General features: G+C 37.4%; 1 protein-coding gene across 1 annotated transcript in view; it reads right to left on the minus strand.

Annotated features, from left to right (window-relative positions):
- Positions 1 to 19250, minus strand: part of LOC148943507 (uncharacterized) — a 452088-nt gene that overhangs the window by 325485 nt on the left and 107353 nt on the right. Inside the window, exon 6 of the mRNA XM_089100994.1 lies at positions 12115 to 12198. Within this exon, the coding sequence (XP_088957120.1) occupies positions 12115 to 12198 (84 nt within the window). The remainder of the gene's footprint in view (positions 1 to 12114; positions 12199 to 19250) is intronic.

Consider the following 19250-nt stretch of genomic DNA (forward strand, 5'->3'; position numbering starts at 1 on the left):
AACTAAACTCAATCGGCGAGCTTTTCTGAGAGCGAACATATCGATAGAATCGTCTGTTTTCGGCAGTTCGTCTCTGTAAGTCTGCATGAGTAGTAGAGCCTCCAACCTCTCTTCAGTCATCGTGCTTCGTATTGATGAACATTTCCTGTCAACCTTTGAAAACATTCGTTCTGCTTCACAGGTTGACACAGGAAGCGTCGCGAGAATTGTCAACAATGCGAAGATGTTGGGATATACATTTTCCTGACAACTATTCAGCGCTGAAATAGCTGTTTTCGGTTTTTGCACGGTTTCCTTAGACCAATACTTGTTCCAAATCTCGAACTCGGTTTTAACGTCTATCTCCGTACCCACGAGCAGCTCCTTGTACTTTTCGTACCCTGGCTGAACGTCCTCCCAGCGTTTGCCATTAACCACAGCCGGGATCAAAGCTGAAAGTTTTGCAGCATTCGTAAAATGGCAGCTGAACCGCTCCTTAAAATCAAGCAGCATGGCGTCCAGGGCTGGAATAAATGCCGCCATCCTATAATGACTTTCTGGATCCATCTTGGGTACCCCTGCCCGGTATGTAGAACGTGAAGCTATGCGTGGCTGCGTTACCTTGATGGTAGCATCAATCTTTTCGGCCATTTTCAGAAGATCTTCGTAAAGCAGTCTGAATTTGGTTTCGGCATGTGATCGCATATCTTCCAGCATTGCCTTCACGCTGCTAATGAGGGACAAGGCTCTCACGAGGTCACCATCCTTCTGTTGTAGTGACTCGGCCAAAGGTTTCATGATCGACGAAAACGAATTCAGGCAAACCAGTCCTACGAGTGTATCTGATTTTTCAATGCAGGATCGTAATGCATAAGCTCTGCTACTTGCCTCTCGATCGTGCCATCCTTCCATCTCCTGCAGAGCAGAAACGATCGACGGAAGGGAGTCCCAAAACCTGCTGATTGCTTCGTGTCTCTCTACAAATCTCGTGGTACAAAGACTGACGAGTGTCTCTGTTTTAGCTTTGTCCGCGATAAGATGCTTTTTTAGAAGTCTTGTTCTCTTGGCACTTGAGCTGAGGTGAGAAATTGTGTCTCGAACAACGTCTTGGGCATTGCGCAGAATGGGAACTGAAACTATCTTTGAACATGAGAGATTTGTGGCATGGCTCACACAGTGGAAGTAATCTGCCAGTTCACACTGGCGTTTAACTTCAGCAGCAGCACCATTTGTCAAGCTTGCCATGCTAGCAGCTTTGTCGTATCCTTGACCAACACACTTTGACAAATCCAGATTTGACTTCCTGACCTCACTCAACAGCAGCTTCCCGAGGCTCTTGCCGTCTAGCTTCTCTTCGATGCTTCTACCGTCGTCACTTTCCTCATCTCCAGCGAGTCTTGACTGGGTTTGAAAGGCATCGACAACTGCAAAAGGATCTTCTCGAATCACGTATCCCTGCTCGGTTTTACACACATAACGACAAACAATGACCATCAGCTCCCTGGTCTGCCTGTCTGTTGACTCGTCCGCAAGAAGACACCAAACCGTTGCGTTGTTTGCTTTTCTCACTACTTCGGTTTTTATCATTTCCCCAATTGTTCCAATCAGTTCATTCTGGATCTGTTTACTCGTATATTTGGCGTTGCTCGGTGCATTTTCAAGTAAATTTTTAAGTTGCGAGTCTCCACTCTGAATCCGATACCGAAGTAGGTGGCGGAAATTCCCGTCGTTTACTGCTGTAATGACATCAGAGTCTTGGATATCAAGTTTGCCATCATCAAGGTGGCCACGAAGGGGGATATTCTGTGCCCCGCAAAGCTTGACAGTTTCAACAACGCTTCTCAAGAGTGCACGGTTCTGCTGTATTTGCTTGACCCTTTCACAGTCCAGAGCATTCCTGATATCTTGATCTTGACTACCGTGCTGAAACGTTGTTAGCAGTGCGGCAGCTTTTTCCTGGCAGTGTTTGTGAAACTGTGCTTCAGCATGGTTTGTCAGCGCACCATCTTTCCCGGTAAGTTTCGAATAGTCTTTTAGCGGTTTCAAGACCAACTTTTCCATTTTTTGCCCTCCGCCGCCTCCAGATAAAGTCGACCATCCTCCTCCACTTTTGTTGGTCCTCATCAAAACACAAACACTGCACCAAAGGCCTTCGTGGTCTGGATGACGACTCACTGCGAGCCAAGGATACCGGGCAATATGTTCGGTATTCAAGCGACGCTTGACTTCGCCACCTTTTCTCTTTTGTGTCGAGACTGGAAGATCAGATTGGTTCTTCGGCTTCCACCTTTCGCTCATAAAAAACATAATTTCGCCAGAAGACAACTGATTTCGCTCTTTCAGCGCTACTGCAATACCAAAGTCATTCGACGGCGTGAAGTCAGTTTCAGGCGAAAAAATAGCGCTTTGATTCTGCTGCGGGTGCGGGGACTCTGAAATCAGTGTTGGGCTATGTACCACCAAGGTTTGAGTACTGCTTCTTGATCCTTCAGTCAGCTGATCAGTGTGTGTCGTTTCGCCGAAGTTTGTTATGAAGGCCGTCTGTGAAGTGGACGGAGTTGTTGGTGACAGTTCGTTCTCCTGGCTGAATGCGTTTTTGTGCATTCCGACCGTCGACTCAGAGTGGGCATCAGAAGTTGCCGTCGTCTCAACATCTAACAAAAAAGTTTCTCTTTTAAATTTTGCACAAGACATTTATTGTAAACGTATATACACTTTGTATAATGGCTTGCTTTAGTAGATTTAACTCTCAACATGGTGAAGGCAGAATTGGAACGAAATTTGAAAATAAACTGAATCAGCAACATTAACTTTAAACTCCCCCAACAATCTTGAACTTTCATACCCCAAAACTATTTCTAGGAAACCCGGACTTTAAAATAAAATACCACCCTAAACATCACTAATTTAACTTGCAACCCCAAGAACCGATCCCCGACATATGCTAACAAATATTTTTCAAGAGCTGAAACCCGAAACAATTATCACCGAAGTTTACAAGGCTAAAGAGAGAGCTTTAACTGCAAGAATTTGAAAGATAATTTCAGAGCTGACACAGTGTGTCGGTAAAAATACTGCTTTAAGCCAATATCATAACCGTCAGGCGAGACGAGTGGGCTGGTAAAAATCAGGTCAAACGCTTCGGACAAATTGCATACGAAGAACACTGTACAAGAGGGACCGTATGCAATATATAACAACAAAAGCAGCTGGTAAGCGATGAAGCTTGACGAATGAGCCTTATCAGGAAAGCTATCCGACAATGGGCTAAAGCTAGAAATTAGAAGTGTTGATACCCACTTTAAACGACACTCCTTCCTTATTGTTCTATCTTTAAAAGCTTACCTTTAATCTGATGTTTCTTGGCAAAATAATCAGAGATGTCCCTCGATCCTTTACGGCTTTCCGCCATCATTCTGTGTTTCTTCTCTGTTCTATATTCATGCCCTGATTTTTTTTTCCGATCCATTTTAAATGTGTTTCCGTCTAATTGGTCTAACACACGGAGCATAAATACTCCGAAGGCAGTGGCAGGGTCGCTCGCGCCTAGCCTCCCGCCGGTTGGATCTAACCACCCACGCAACTCCCCAAAGACATGCGTTTCTCGTAAGCATTCACAAAATGTTTTGCTCGTTTAGCACGTCCCAAAAATAAACCCAATAATCATGATTCGTGCAGTGTCGGATTTGAACTTTAGATAATGTGATAAAAAGAAAGTAAAAAATGACGGCGTATCCGATTTTTTTTTTTAGCGTCGGCCTTAGTTGAATCATTCACAAAAAGGGTCGTTTGCACGATGGATGAGAGGGCGCCAGAAAATCTTGGGGGGCCTAGGGCCCCCGCCCCCCCCCCTGGATCCGCCGCTGGTTATGTCCTCTTAATTCATTTTCTGAGTCCGTTTGTTCCATATTTCTTCCTTCCTTATCTGTATTATCTCTGACCGACATTAGTTCTAAATTCAGCGATCAATTATTATTTCAACTCAGATGAAAATTCCTTCTCGAATGGTCCAATTAGCTTCCAGTCTTATCTCGCGATATATTGTTTAATCTCAATTAGCCGATTATTTTCGCACGCTGATTAGTTGCGTGATATATTTATTTGTAAAATATTAATATATTCCAACTAGGCAACGCCCATTCAATTTTCCGCAATATTTTTACAGCCTATCTCTTCTTACCGAAATCTATCCGTAGTTGTATGATATATTAAATTTATTTTATTCTAACTAGGCAACGCCCATTCAGATTTTTTCAATTTTTGATTGCTTACGTTTTTTCTAGCAATTTTTTATGTGTACTCACAATAGGCTACTGTGTAGGCTAAATTAAATCGTCTTTTCGGGAAATGCTGATTCTCTTACTATCAGTGTTACCGATAGGTCCAATAGTTACTGCCACCAGATATTGGAACGGAAATGGGGCTGCACCACTTGTTAGAGGGGAAAGCCTCGCCGGTGCCAAATATTATATCGTCAATATGGAGTATGGTAAAATCCTATTACGGTATACACTGATCCAGGGAATGGTAGCGTGATCAAACGGTCAAACAGCCAATTCTCTAGGCCAAAGGTACCGCCACTTGGGTCACCACTAATATATCTAGCTATCTCTTTGAAGGGTAAACGACCCTCCTGTCGATATACTAGTGCCGGCACTTCTCGCAAACTCCTTTTCCTACCCTGCCTGGGTTCCTGGAAAAATAATATCACACCGCTGTCGAAAATAGCTAACTTGTATTCTTCTTAAAGGTCACAAAACACACATGTATAATTCTCAAGACAGACTCCCTAAACGGCGTCTCTAAGTAGACTACTAATAAAAACACCACGTCTGTACAAAAGCACTTTCTGTAGGGGTGGATCTTAGATTGGCCCTGATCAATCTGCTAAAAAAAATTTCAAATCCCTGGCTTCTTTTGAATAATATTATCTTTCAATTGCCCAGGTCAGGAAGGCAAAAATAAAATTTAGCTTGAAAGCTTGCTTATTCCAAAACAAGTTTAGCTTAGCAATGAGACTTTAAATTATCATTAAAATTATCCTTTAGGCAAATCTAAGCTAATGTAATTACGAAAAAGAAAACAGGTCATTTATTTTCAAAAGAAAAGAACAAGGGGTCGAAACCTAGCACTAACCCTTTCTATTGCTTGAGTATTTGACCGTATTGTCACTTTGTTTTAATATAAAGCTTTTCCCTACTTTGGGTATTTTTTTGATTGATCAAACTCATATTTTGTGAGTTTGTCTAGCCGAAGTAACCCTGTCAAGGATTTGAGAGTTTGACCGAGTTTCAGTTTCTTGAATATCAAGCCTCTCCCCGATTTTCCATTATTTTTGGATTGATCAAACCCCCATTTTGGGAGTTAGTCTTAGAACATTAAACCTTTATAAGGTTTTAAGGTTTGACCGAGTTTAGATTTTCTCGAATATCAAGTTTTTCCCCGATTTTTATTTATTTTGGGATTGATCAAACTCCGATTTTGAGAGTTCATCTTTGGACATAAACTCTTCTAGAGTTTTAGAGTTTGACTGTATTTTCACTTTATTTTAATATAAACCCTTTTTTCTTATTTTTTTTATATTTTTGGACTGATCAAACTCAGATTTTGGGAGTTCGTCTTAGACCATAAACCCTTCTAGAGTTCTAGAGTTTGACCGTATTTTGCTTTGTTTAACTATTCAGTAAAGTGCAAATTATGTTCTGGCGTTGGGAAGCCATAGGGGTTTTGAGCCATACCCATGTTAATTCCGTCTTTTTTTGAGATTGATTCGGTTATTAATTGTAATTTCTGTTTCGTTTTGGATTCATATATTTGTCGATACGGATTTGTGGTAGTTTTACGCTTCGTGGACTATTTAATTTTATTTTTGTTCATTTTTGGTTTAATGGAGATCTTTACTTTTCTTTGAAATACTTAGTTTTTGGAAGTTTTTTTTTAATACTGGAAAAGACATACATTTTCTGTATTCACACTTTTTGGAATTTCGCATTAGGACATTAACACTTTCTCGAATTTGAAAACCTTGTTTTACATTTTTACGCACATCTGGGGGCCATTTTTACTTAGGGAATATTAGCTTTTAAGGGTTTTAGGTGATTTTTTTTCCATATTTTAACATTTCTTTCATGTTTTTATTATTTTCTAGGACTATAGGGTCCACGTTTTGAGAGTTTTAATCGATTATTTTCAATATTTTAACTTTGTTTTTCATGTTTTTACTATTGTCGTGATTAAATAGGCCCAGTGCATGAAAATTCAATTTCACAGACAGAGTAACAAAGCGATTGTGGTTCATTATTGGTCTGGTGTTACATTGGTGGAGGGGGGGGGGCAATAGAGACCAGTACTTCTTTGTATTCCTCCTAAATCCAACGTAAAACACCTCTAGATGTTTATAGTTTTAATCGATTTTTTCTTTATTTTAAGATTTGACATTTTTTAAGGGAAACGTCTCTATACTCCCTTCTTGGGCCCTGGTACTTTTAGCGTTTGCGGTTGACATACACTTCGACTCTTTTTTTAAACTCCCCTCGAAGGCAAAGGGGCATAGTGATAGGGGGGGGGGGGTAATACCGGCCAGACGTTACATTGGTGGAGGTGACCAATAAAGACTTTATCTTACAAACTCAGAAAAGTTCTTTTTTCTTGATATTCCTCCTAAATTTGGCGTAATACTTCAAGATTTTGATGGCTTTAACAGATTATTCTCTGTATTTTAGTATTTGTTTCATATCTTTTAACTATTTATATTAACTCCTAACAAGTTCTTTTTTCTTGATATTCCTCCTATATTCATCGTAATACTTCTAGATTTTGAGGGTTTTAACCGTTTTTTCTCTGTATTTTAAGATTAAAACAAATTTTTACTATTTTTTGGTTTATTAAGGCAAGTACAGGAAAATTCAACTTCAAATACAGAGTGGCAGAGCGAAATTGGTGCATTACCGGTGAGGAGTTACATTAACGGAGGGGGACAACAGACACAAGTTTTTTTTATATTTCTCCTAAATTCAGCCTAATCCTTCTAGATTTTGAGGGTTTTAAGCGATTTTTTCTCTGTATTTCATGATTTGTTTTTTTTAACTATTTTCTCAATTTAGTAAGGCCAGTACATGAAAATTCAACTTCAGAGACAGAGTGGCAAAGCGATACTGGATCGCTACCGTCCAATCGTTACATTGACGAAGGGGACAATAGTGGCAAGTTCTTTTATTAGTACTCCCCCTAAATTCGGCATAAAAATTCTAGATTTTCAGGGTTTTAACTGATTTTTTCTATATATTAAGATTCGTTTCATATTTTCTTTTTTTACTATCTTCTCGGTTTAGTAAGGCCAGTACATGAAAATTGAACTTCACAGACAGAGTGGCAAAGCGATCTTGGAGCGTTAACCGTCAAGTGTTACATTGTCAAAGGGGGGGGCAATAGCGAATTTATTTCACTAACTTCTAACAAGTTCTTTTTTCTTGATAACCCTCTTAAATCCGATGTAATACTTTTAGATTTTGAGAGTTTTAACCGCTTTTTTCATATTTTAAGATTTGTTTCATATTTTTAGTATTTTCTCGGGTTTATACATATCCCAAAACCAAGCAATACTTTTCAAAAGACTTTATAATATCAGTTCCGAACAACTCCTTTTCTTGGGATTTTCAGACTTAGTTTTTTTCAACTTTGAGTGGCCTACACATGTTTTTTCACTCCCAACATTGATTTTCGACTTTTTGCATTGTGGGAGGGAGTTGGTAACCCTCCAATCACTTTTGACTCTTCTAAAGGATACTAGAACTTTCAATTTCTAATCAAGTGAACCCCTCCTAATTTTATAAGACCATGTGAAGTGGCTTTGGGAAAAAAATATGTATACATTGAAGCTTTACGGATATTTACTGCAGGCAAGGGTAGAGCATTATCTCTGCTTAGGCTATATTGAAGCTTATTTTAGACTAAATAAAAATAAAGTTTTTTTTAGCTGAAAGTAAGGAGCGAGATTAAAACTTAAGACGAACAAAAATTATTCCGTATATAAAAGGGGCTGTACCCTCCTCAACGCCTCTCTCTTTACGCTATAGTTTTTTATTGTTTTAAAAATAAAGTTGTGAGACAGAGTCAAACTTTAGCGTAAAGAGCGAGGCGTTCAGGAGGGGATGGTCCTTTTCATATACGGAATAATTTCTGTTCGTTTTAAGTTTTAATGTCGCTCCTTACTTTCAGTCACAAAAACTTTTTTTTATTTAATTTTTAAACGTTTTTGAATTAATACAACTTTGAGTTTGGTTTTACCATACATGAATAATTAAAACGACATTTGCATGTTAATTTTATTTTCTTTGGGCTAAATGGCTGCTCTGACGTAACTTACGAATAAACTTGCGTAATGAACTTCTATATTCATATATATTTATTACGTATATTAGGGGGTTCGAGCCCTAGTCAATACCTCGCTCTTTACGCTAAAGTTCAAATTTTGTTCCAATTCTTTAAGAGTGACCCCTTAATCACAAAGGCTGTTAATTAGAATAAATAGCTCTGATGATGTACAAAAAAAAGATAGCTTAAAGAGCGAGGTATTGACTAGGGGGCGAGCCCCCCCTCCCCATATATGTATATGTCAGATACGTAATGATTTCTATTCGTTTTTAATTTTAATGTTGCTCTTTACTTTCAGTTGAAAAAACTTGTTTTTTTTTTATTTAATTTCTGATCGTATTTTAAATAATACTGGGAAATCCGGCGCCACTTTCATAGAAATGTCCCTTCCCCCAAGGAAAAATCCTCCATGGAAAGATCATCCCCCGTAGCCCCCTCGAATGAGCCCTCTCACGATATTCCAGGACTACAAGATCGATACGATCACCACTGGAAAAAAACGAAAAAAAACGAACAAACACGCATCCGTGATCATTCTTCTGGAAAAAAAAAATTCCACATTTTTTTTTTAGATAGGAGCTTGAAACTTCTATAGTAGGGTTCTCTGATACACTGAATCTGATGGTGTGATTTTCATTAAAGTTATATGGCTTGTAGGGGCTGTTTCCCCCTTTTTCCGATTATAAGGCAAATTTTCTCAGCCTTGTAACTTTTGATAGGTAAGACTAAGCTTGATGAAACTTATGTATTTAAAATCAGCACAAAAATCTGATTCTTTTGATGTATATATTGGTATTAAAATTCCCTTTGTTAGAGTTTCGGTCCATATTGAGCCGGGTCGCTCCTTACTTGCAGTTTGTTACCACGAACTGTTTGATTTGTCAAAAGAGATTTCTAGGAAATCATTCAAGCTATGCAGATAATTAATTTTAAATGAAAAATTCAATCAGTCAATTGCAATACAAAGGTGAGAATGTTATAGTTGAATGAGGTTTGGATCATGCATTAATTTTATTAGAGGGAATTTTGAATTCCAGCGACCAACCCTCGTAACCATATTGTAACATTTTTAATTGAACATTGAGAGCATGTGTAATCTTGCATGATTGACCGACTCTTGACCTTCCTCTATCCCATGTTCCCCAATATGATCACAATTGCTGCTCAGGACACACCGATGAATCGCGGAATACCGGAATTCTGAATATCGGAATATAGTGGAACTTGGGATCTCTACTGCCATTTTTATGAATTTGATGCAAAGGAATAATAAGTTCCTTACTTGCCATTTCAACCCGAGGCCCAAACATGACAAAACAGAACTTTTAGATGTTTTGCGAGTTTAGGGTGCTAGAATAGGCTTGAAAATTAATGTTAAGAAGACTAAGTCACTTAGGCTAGGAATAAGTGAAGATGAAAAGGTGACGTTGGGTCATGAAAAGATTGATCAAGTGGGCAGCTTCACTTACCTTGGTAGTATAGTTGGTGGAAATGGTGGGAGCAGTGAAGATGTTAAAAGTAGAATAGCCAAGGCTCAGGGGTTTTTTTCACAGTTAAAAAAAAAGTTGGAAGAATAGGAATATAAGTCTGCAATCAACATTATAATATTTGAAGCTACAATGATGACAGTAGCCAAATATGGTTCTGAACCATGGGCGCCTCGAAAAGCAGATGAAGATTTGCTAGACGTTTTCCATAGAAATTGCTTAAGGATTGTTCTGGGCACCCGGCTGACTGACCGTATTTCAAACAATAGCCTGTACGAAAAATGTGGTTCAATACCGCTCTCTAGGGCTATAATTAAAGAAAGGTTGAGGTGGCTAGGCCAGGTTGTGCGGATGAAGGGTGACAGATTACCGAAGATTGCTCTTTTCGGACAACCGTCAAGGTTTAAACGGAAAGCAGTTCGTCCTCAGGTGGGTTGGGAGGAGGTCATAAAGAAAGATTTAAAGGAAATGGGAACTTCATGGGAGGGTGTAAAAAGGGAGGCTTTGAATAGATTGGGATGGAGGAGGAGCACCCGGCTGACTCACCGTATTTCAAACAATAGGCTGTAAGAAAAATGTGGTTCAATACCGCTCTCTATGGCTATAATGAAGGAATGGTTCTGGTGGCTAGGTCAGGTTGTGCGGATGAAGGATGACAGATTACCGAAGATTGCTCTTTTTGGCCAACCGTCAAGATTTAAACGGAAAGCAGGTCGTCCTCGTCTGGGTTGGGAGGATGTCATTAATAAAGACTTAAGGGAAATGAGAACTTCTTGGAAGGGTGTAAAGAGGGAGGCTTTGAATAGATTCAGATGGAGGAGGAGCGTGCGCAGATGTGTTGGCCTCAGGCAGTCTGGTGCCGTGGTGGGTTGTTAGTAGTAGTAATAGTAGTAGTACATTACAATTAAGAATTTACACAAATTTTGACCAAAATAAAAGTAAAGAGTGACTTTTTTACTCAAACAAACATAAATTAATCTTTATGCAAGGGGTTTTGCCGCCTTCCAGTCCCCCAATTTTTATGCTAAAGCTTGACTTTTTCCTCCACTAGTTCCTGGGCGAACGTTCTAATACAAGAACAATGAGATAATTTTCAAAAGTTTTCGACAATTGAAGGGTTTATTTGTTCGCATTTGTTAAAAAATAAATTTTCAGCTCAAGTGTTTTGAAAAATGACAACGAAAACTACACTACCTTTCTATTATCCAAATAACAGTGGAGTTGTTTTCAAACAGTTCGCAGTAAAGAACTGTAATTTCGGAGCGACGCCAAACCTCTCTTAGAGTTTTAGTAAATAAAACGCTAAAAACAGAAATTTGATACCAACAGATATATGAAAAATCGGCATATTATGATGATTCCAAATATATAAGCTTTCATTAGTTTAGTTTTACCCATCAAAGGCTGCGAGTCTGAGAAAATTTGCCTTATTTTCGAAAAAAGGGAAAAAAAACCTTAGAATTAAAGAATCTTAATGAAAAACCCACCATCAGATTCTGCATATCAGATAACTTTACTGTGGAAGTTTGAAGCTCCTATCTGAAAAAATGTGTTATTTTGTGTTTTTTTTTACTAGAAGAAAGGTAATGGATGTGTGTTTGTTTGTTTGTTTGTTCGTATCGACCCAGTGGTTCTAAAATATCGGGAAAGGGCTCATTCGTACGAAAAATAAAAATTCTTGTGCTCTTTTTAACAAAATGGTGACCTCCTCCCGCGCCCGTTTTTACCCAAAATCGTTTGATACAAAATTTTGAGACGACCATTTTGTTCAACATAGATCAAAGGCCTAATAACTTTGTCTTGAGAGACAGCATGACCTCTTCACAGCCTTTAGGGAAAGGTCTTTAAGTTATATACAATTTTCCTATTATTTACGTGTAGTGTTTATTATTGGGAAGTAGTCATACATTTTTTGGGTTTGGGGGCCAAATTTTCTGCTGGGGGATTTTCCACGGGGAAGTAATTTTCCAGGGAGTGAACTCTTCAGGGGAAGTTTTATACTGGTGGAATTTGCCAGAGTTCCTATGCGAAATTTCTTTTTGTATGTTCTGCTTTCTCTTTGCAAACTCAACTTTACGCGTCGAGATGTTAAGAATAATTGTCCCTCATATACGTAATAATGTCTGTTCTTTTTAAGTTTTAATGCTGCTCCTTACTTTCAGTTTAAAACATCCTTTTTTATTTTTTTTTTCGCTTGAATGTATTCAAATAAAATTAAAGTTTAATTTGGATATAATAATTGGATGACATTTCATCTCTGTTGCAATACTCTTACCTGTTTTCCACTTACAGTTCTTTGATTCCACGTCTGAATTCCGTGAGACCGATCAAAACATACTTTACATTGCCATAAAGGTGTCTAAAAGTAGAAAATAAATATGTTAAACAGATATGTAGGTAGACACACTCAGGATTATGAAAACTTATGCGTTGCAAAGTTTGTGAACAATCAAAGAGATTACAAATTTAAACATTAAAGTGAATAGTTACCCCAGAAAAAATAACATCCTTTTTCTCAAGGGCTGATATTGATCCCGTTAATCAAGAAGCAGTGATAATGATTAATGTGACTGGTCAAACGTAGTAAGATCGTTCTTTAAACTTGGTCGAAGCAACGATATAGTTCAAGGTGTAGGAACCAGAGCTTCGACCATTCCTGATTTACCAGGGGATCTCCCAACTTTTTCAATTTCTTTCGACTAAAACTTTCTCACGAAAATCTCTCGATTTTTGACGGGATCCAAGCCGTTCTATGGTCTACTTTAGAAAATAAAAAAGCGCAAAAATGGACATTGGCTTTGCTTGTGAAGGACACTTGTATTTTCTTATTTCTATTATACCTGAATTACGTCTGTTTTCGTCCTTTTATTGTTTTTTTTTTCTAATTAGCACTATCAGATGCCTATGCCTAATACAGAGCAGTAGACAGAAAACTGAGCTGAAACAAAACACATTTTAAACAAACCAAGCACTTTATTCATCGAAAAAGTAACTAACTGAAGTAAATAATGCTTGACTGACAGACAGAAGCAAAGGGAAGGTGGGGAGGGATCGGCACTAATCGACCCCAAAGCCATCATATTGAGAGGAACAATCAGCAACAGTCTAAATTTTTTTATGTTAATTTAATATTTCATTTAAAAATTTTATATTTCATCTTTTACACTGGATTGCTTTTAACACTTGGAACTTGGTTTTACACTCTGAGAATAAATTTTAGCACAGATCCAACAGTTCGAAGCCGTGCCCTATCAATTCCACTCCATTTCAGGATTTTCCAAGATCATTCCTGGTTTATTCTGTCAATGGTTGAGTTGTTCAAAAATGATGTGGCAGCACTGGCGCTAAGTACCAAAATAACGTAGGTTATGTTAAATATGAAAGGAAACTGGTCGGTGGTATACCGTAGAAACTTAAGGTGTTGCATATACAAGGTATCTTAAAATTTAGTACAGGCTAATTAAATTTAGTATAAGCTTAGCCCTAGAGGATATGCAAGAGATTAATTACACAAAGCTTTCAATTTTATTAAAATTACACAAGAAAATAAAAACAGACCTCCCAGTTTTATCCCATTGAGAAGTCAGCCGTTGGCACAGATGCAGCTGATAGGGAATAATCTCTAGCCCATATAAAGGAGATATATTTAGCCTCTAGGAAAAATTGAAATTTCTAGAGATTAATTATGACTTGAAATGTACATCCGTACCTTCGTGGGGCTAGGCACGTTCCCGGGGGAACGGCTGGAAGTTATGAACTTTGCCCATTGGTTACATATAGTACTGGTTAATGGGAAGTGTAAAGACGTTTCAGGAGGATTTTTTCTGATCGGGGGGGGGGATCGAATGAGGGGATTACGGAGGAGAATCCTTCCATGGGGGATGTTTCCTTGGGGGAAGGGACATTTCTATGAAGGGGTCACCAGATTTCCCAGCATTATTTGAAAAACGATCAGAAATTAAATAAAAAAAAATAGTTTTTTCAACTGAAAGTAAGGAGCAACATTAAAACTTAAAACAAACAGAAATTATTACGTATATGAGCGGGTTCGCTCCCTAGTCAATACCTCGCCCTTTTCGCTAAAGTTTTTTTAGTACTTTCAAAAGAGCTATCTATTCTAATTAACCGGCCTTTGTGATTCAGGGGTTTGTGATTCGAAAAAAATTCGAACTTTAGCGTAAAGAGCAAGGTATCGACTAGGGGGCAAACTCCCTAATATACGTAATAAAGCATACGAATATAGAAGTTCGATGCGTAAGTTATTTCGTAAGTTACGTCAGAACAAAATTTCGAGAAAGCCCTTTAGCCAAAAAAGTAAAATTAATATGCAAATTTCGTTTTAATTATTCGTGTACGGTGAGCCAAAATCAAAGCTGCATTATTTCAAAAACGTTCAGAAATTAAATAATTTTTTTTTTTTAACTGAGAGTAAGGAGCGACATTAAAGCTTAAAACGAACAAATATTATTCAGTATATGAAAGGGGCTGTCCCCTCCTCAATACTTCGCTCTTTAAGCTAAAGTTTGAATCTGTCACACAACTTTATTTTTTAAAACAAAAAAAAACTTTATATTTGTCAATCAGTGTGTGAGTCCGAAACGCAACGAATGGGAAATTATCAGCGCTTATTAGGCATTTCAATTACAAATAATAGAATTCAGTTTCATATATTGGAGTTTCAATTAAATACTGGATATAGGAATTAAAACGATTAAATGATTCCTGTAGTGGGTCCCCCTCTAACAAGTTCCATGACCAAACTACAACTGATTTCAACTATCTAGCTATAGCACGAATATCATTATAAAAAGCATTAAATCCTATGTTCTTTTTCATTCAGAAAATTGTATTCACTATATAATCTACCTTGTTATTCTTCAGTGATTCCCTTTCTGTGCTATTTGTAGATGTAGAAGGTATATTCATTTCCTTTTTTGAAAGTTTTGAAACAAGAAAATATGATCTTGAACTGACATAATGTAGGAAGTACAAGCACCTTAAATATCAGGCAAACAAGTTTGACCTTTGGCGAAACAGGAATTGTAGAACATTTTTGCAATTTTTTCGTTAACTAGGCTCACCCATTTACTTAATGATAAGGTTTCCAAGGCAGCATATTTGGAAAGATATTAAAATAGAACATGAAGCGTAATGGATCCCTGTTTTTTACGTTTTCCTTCACTTAAAAACGAGCAAATTATCAAACAAATTATCAGCTCAAAGTAAAGAGCCAAGTTGACACTTAAAACAAGCAACAGTTTCAAAGCTACTTGATAAATTGTAGTTTTTTCCAAATTATTTTGGGGCAGCTTCCCCTCCCCTCAACGACTTCAGTGTTTGGTGCAGCAACTCGTGGCAACAACAAAACTTGTAACCTTTCTGAATTGTGCGGAATGTTATAAGTATGACCCAGAACAACCCTTGACAGTTTTACTGGGCAGAAACTCCAAAACAATATTTGTATCAAATTAAGCTGAAAAAAATTAATCAGGGGCCAGATTTACCCCAGTTCACGCCGAGTCGCTTCTTATACAGTGTGCTACCAAGAACTCATTGACAATATGCTATTTCGCTAATCTATACTATTACCGAAAAAATATATAATGATTTATTTTCCTATATGTACCTATCTGTAAATGTTACTTAACATAATAATTGTAAAATATGCATTGATTAATTGCTAAAAATGTGCATTGATTACGCCACGATTTACAAAATTCCTGTACGCAGCAACTCCCACACCTATCCACTTATTCGCAACCCGCGTTGTACACAACGGTGATCCTGTGCCTACATGGTGCATTCTTTTACACTGCACTTCTTTGAGTCAGAGCTTGGCGTACTTCCGCCACACTGAACCTCTTCCCTTTGCGTGCATCTGTTTCTGCTACACATACTTATGCCAAGCGTTACATACTATCACCATGCCAAATCTCCTTGTATCATACGTGGCAAACTTCCACCACGTGCAGCACACCCCACCTGGCTTTTGAAAATGGCAATTCCTCGTCAAAAATAAGACCTGAACAGGATGAGCTTCCTCTGTTGCTGGTTATCATTAAAACAAATTTCTTCTTTAAAAGACCTCGTCTCCAGCTAGACAATAAAACGTTTTGTCATCAAATAAACCAATTTCACAGAAACGTTTCCATGGTAATATCGTTTACTAGATTTTACACAACATTGGTTATGTTTTACTACAGAATCACATGACAAAGGTTAATTAGAAATCCAATGACAAAACCTAATCAGTGTCATTAGAGGTGGGTATGTGTTGACAAGAGGGGTGAGAACGGAAAAAAAGATTCAGTTGAATGTTTATGATGTTCAAGACAGATTCAAATAGGTATATATTTAATCATAAAAGGGAAAAAAATAGAGGTATAAAAGCAAAACAAATATAAAAAAAAGTAGGAGGATCGGATAGTAAAACAGGAAAGAAAATGGAAAATTTGGTTTTATAACAATTTTATTTGTGTTGCTAAAGTTTCTTATAAGCCGCTAGTCCTTTGTGAAAGAATCTTCTGACGGATCTGGTAGAAATTTCACCAGAGGTAGATAGTTTAAGAAGAATGTAAATTAACAAGCAGGATTAGTTTTCAACTGCTCTTTCTAATACGTTGATCCCTCTTGGTTTCAGATCCAGCTGGGTGCCAACGTGTTTATTTTCAGCAGCACGAGGAGCCACAGTTAGTCCCCCTTTAGAAGTGCAAAAGCTTCTCAGAAGAAGGGGATTCGGTATACTTATAGAACACTGCATTGACGGTAAATCCAAGTTTCTCCTTTGAGTTAATAATTGGTTCCTTCTGGTGGAAAAGCCTACCCTAATTGCTGACACATTTTAGGCTGTTGCCATGTGAATTTCGAAAGCTCGAATTCAAATTTGGCTTCCGCATTTGGTAGCAGGTCCCATGCGACAATAGCACAGATGGGTGATCGAGCTAGAAGAAAAAAGGACCTTGGAATGAAAAATCACTCCCCATCTGGTAGAGAAGCGAGATGTGTTCTGATCAAAATGGACGCAGCAACAAAGATTTGCTAAAATTTGAGTGCTCCTTAAAGACAAAAATTCACCGGCCCTCTTGGCAACATAATTCTTAAAGATTAAGTCAGAGCGTATGAAACCAAGAGAGGAAAGGATATAATAAATGAAAAAATGAAGTCAAATAGGTGAGAAGACAAGGATTTTGTCAGCCAGTGGTAAAATATGACGACGAAGAACAAGCAAATATTTCGACAAGGACCTCCGCCAAGTCGTCTTCAGTGCTCAAAAAAAGGAAAAAAAACAAAAAAAAACACCAAAATCTAACCTTTCGAAGTAAACTTGACAAGAGGAGAAAAGATGCTCTGAAAAGGATATATTTATTATAATATCCTTTCCTCTCTTGGTTTCATACGTCATGTATAGCCAGTGGGGTCTTAGAATGTATTTACGTTAAGTCAGGGTGACATACGGGATGTTTCGGATGGGTGTAAACAACACATTCGTTTATTTTTCGGTTCAATACTGACCCTCTGAGTATACAGACATTTCTTATTCGATAGGAATTACACTGGAAGGGATGGGGAAGGATTTGTTGATTTTTTATTTTGTGATTATCTGACATTGCTAATTCAAATATGGAGAAATTTAAGTGCCATTTGAGCCCCTAATGAACAGTTTCATGTCAAGTATTGAAGATGCTGAAGTTAAGATCCATCTTATTTATTTTGTCTTAAAGATTCTGAAGTTAAAATTCAGCTTGTTTCGTTTTTCGGACAAGAAAAACAGTCGGTCAGTTCCGATGAACTAAATGAAAAAATGCTCAGGCTGTGATTAGTCTGAAAAATTCAAAGTTGTAACCAATTGTACATTTGGCAAAATTCTGGCTCTAAGTTTATAGTTTATGCCCCCAAATTTCGTCTGGTATAGTCAATTTAATGTTCACCGCATCTTCATTGAAAGTTGGAGAATCTTAAGAACGTGATTATTCAGAAAAATTTGGATTTTATTGTGCAAAATCAAACTAATCTATGGAAACATTTCCATTATAAGGAGAAATCATCGTCAAAATCAATCACAGAATAGCAACAGATCGGCAGTAAAACATATTTTCAAGGGTACAGATTTATTTTCTCCGATACATCAACAGTAAGGTGGACATATGATTTTACTGAATATAGCTCTACTGTTTCCAATGGTTTTAGAAAGTTAAGTTGTTCCCATACAGATTAGATTACTATGGTTCATAGTTCATACAGCTTTGAATGGTCTTCATGCAGCTTAGATCAGTATTAAATTGGTGAGGTTGCACTGATATGAAATAAAAAGAAAGAAATAAAAATCTCCGTGCTTGCATTTGGTAGCACCCGAACAAGATTTATTTCATTACTTACATCTATGATCTTTAATATGCATAAAGTAGAAATGCATGTTCAGTCATCTCCTCTTTTTTTTAACAAAATAATTTGTGTTGAAAAAATTACTGTTGTGTGTATATGTTGAAAAATGCAGAGTTTTCCCAATTCTGTGTTGTTTGAATTTCTCCCATCCTTTTGATTTTTGTATTTTTCAACAAGTTTTGTCAAAAACTAAAGAAAAAGTTATAAATCGGTCTTTCTGGTGACTTTTGGCACATTTGTATCGACAGTTAAGGGCATAACAAAAGAAGGGTGCACCACATTTAGAGTGTGCTGGACAAGGTGCACTCACATCACTAGTGCTGTTTGAGTTCTGAGTTCTTTATTTAAAAATAAATTTCATAAACAAAAACAAAAAACTACTTCAGCATAATCTCCCCCAAAAGGCTCCATGGCTGGGAAAGAACAGGAGATAAAAAAATACTAACATAATAAATACAAACACAAAAAAAATCCAGTCACCCACCTTAATAATCCACAAAAAGACAAACTAGGCAGGGGGGTAGTAAGTTATGCCCAGGGGCATATAAGGTCTTTATACAAAGCATGGTCATATAAACTTCAAAGGGGGCTCATTGGATTGGTAGTCAGACACTCTGGTGCTCTTTTTAAGAGTCAAAGTGATCGTAGGGTAGTTATCCCCCCCTCCCACGCACATACACGTCGTATTGTCCCGAAATGCATCTAATAGAAATTTTGAGATGGCCATTCTAATCAAAATATTCTAAATATAATATAACAAGGCTTTTGGGATTGAAACAAACTCCAGAGATTAGGAGCAAGGGTTGTAAGTTATACCCAGGGGGTATTTAAGGTTTTTATGGAAGGGATGGTTGTTAAACATAAGAAGGGGGTCTGTCTTTTTCCCTGAAAAAGACTATGTCAATATAAAACGAACAGAAATTAATTAAAAAAACTTTTCCACAAAATAAGATTTTAAAAAAAAAGTGGAGAACTCCATTAAACCAAAAATGAACAAAAATAGAATCAAATAATCTACGAAGCATACAA

This window comes from Artemia sp. Qi Xiang Cuo, chromosome 15, assembly GCF_049724085.1.
Source record: "Artemia sp. Qi Xiang Cuo chromosome 15, ASM4972408v1, whole genome shotgun sequence".
Classification (NCBI taxonomy): Eukaryota; Metazoa; Arthropoda; class Branchiopoda; order Anostraca; family Artemiidae; genus Artemia; species Artemia sp. Qi Xiang Cuo.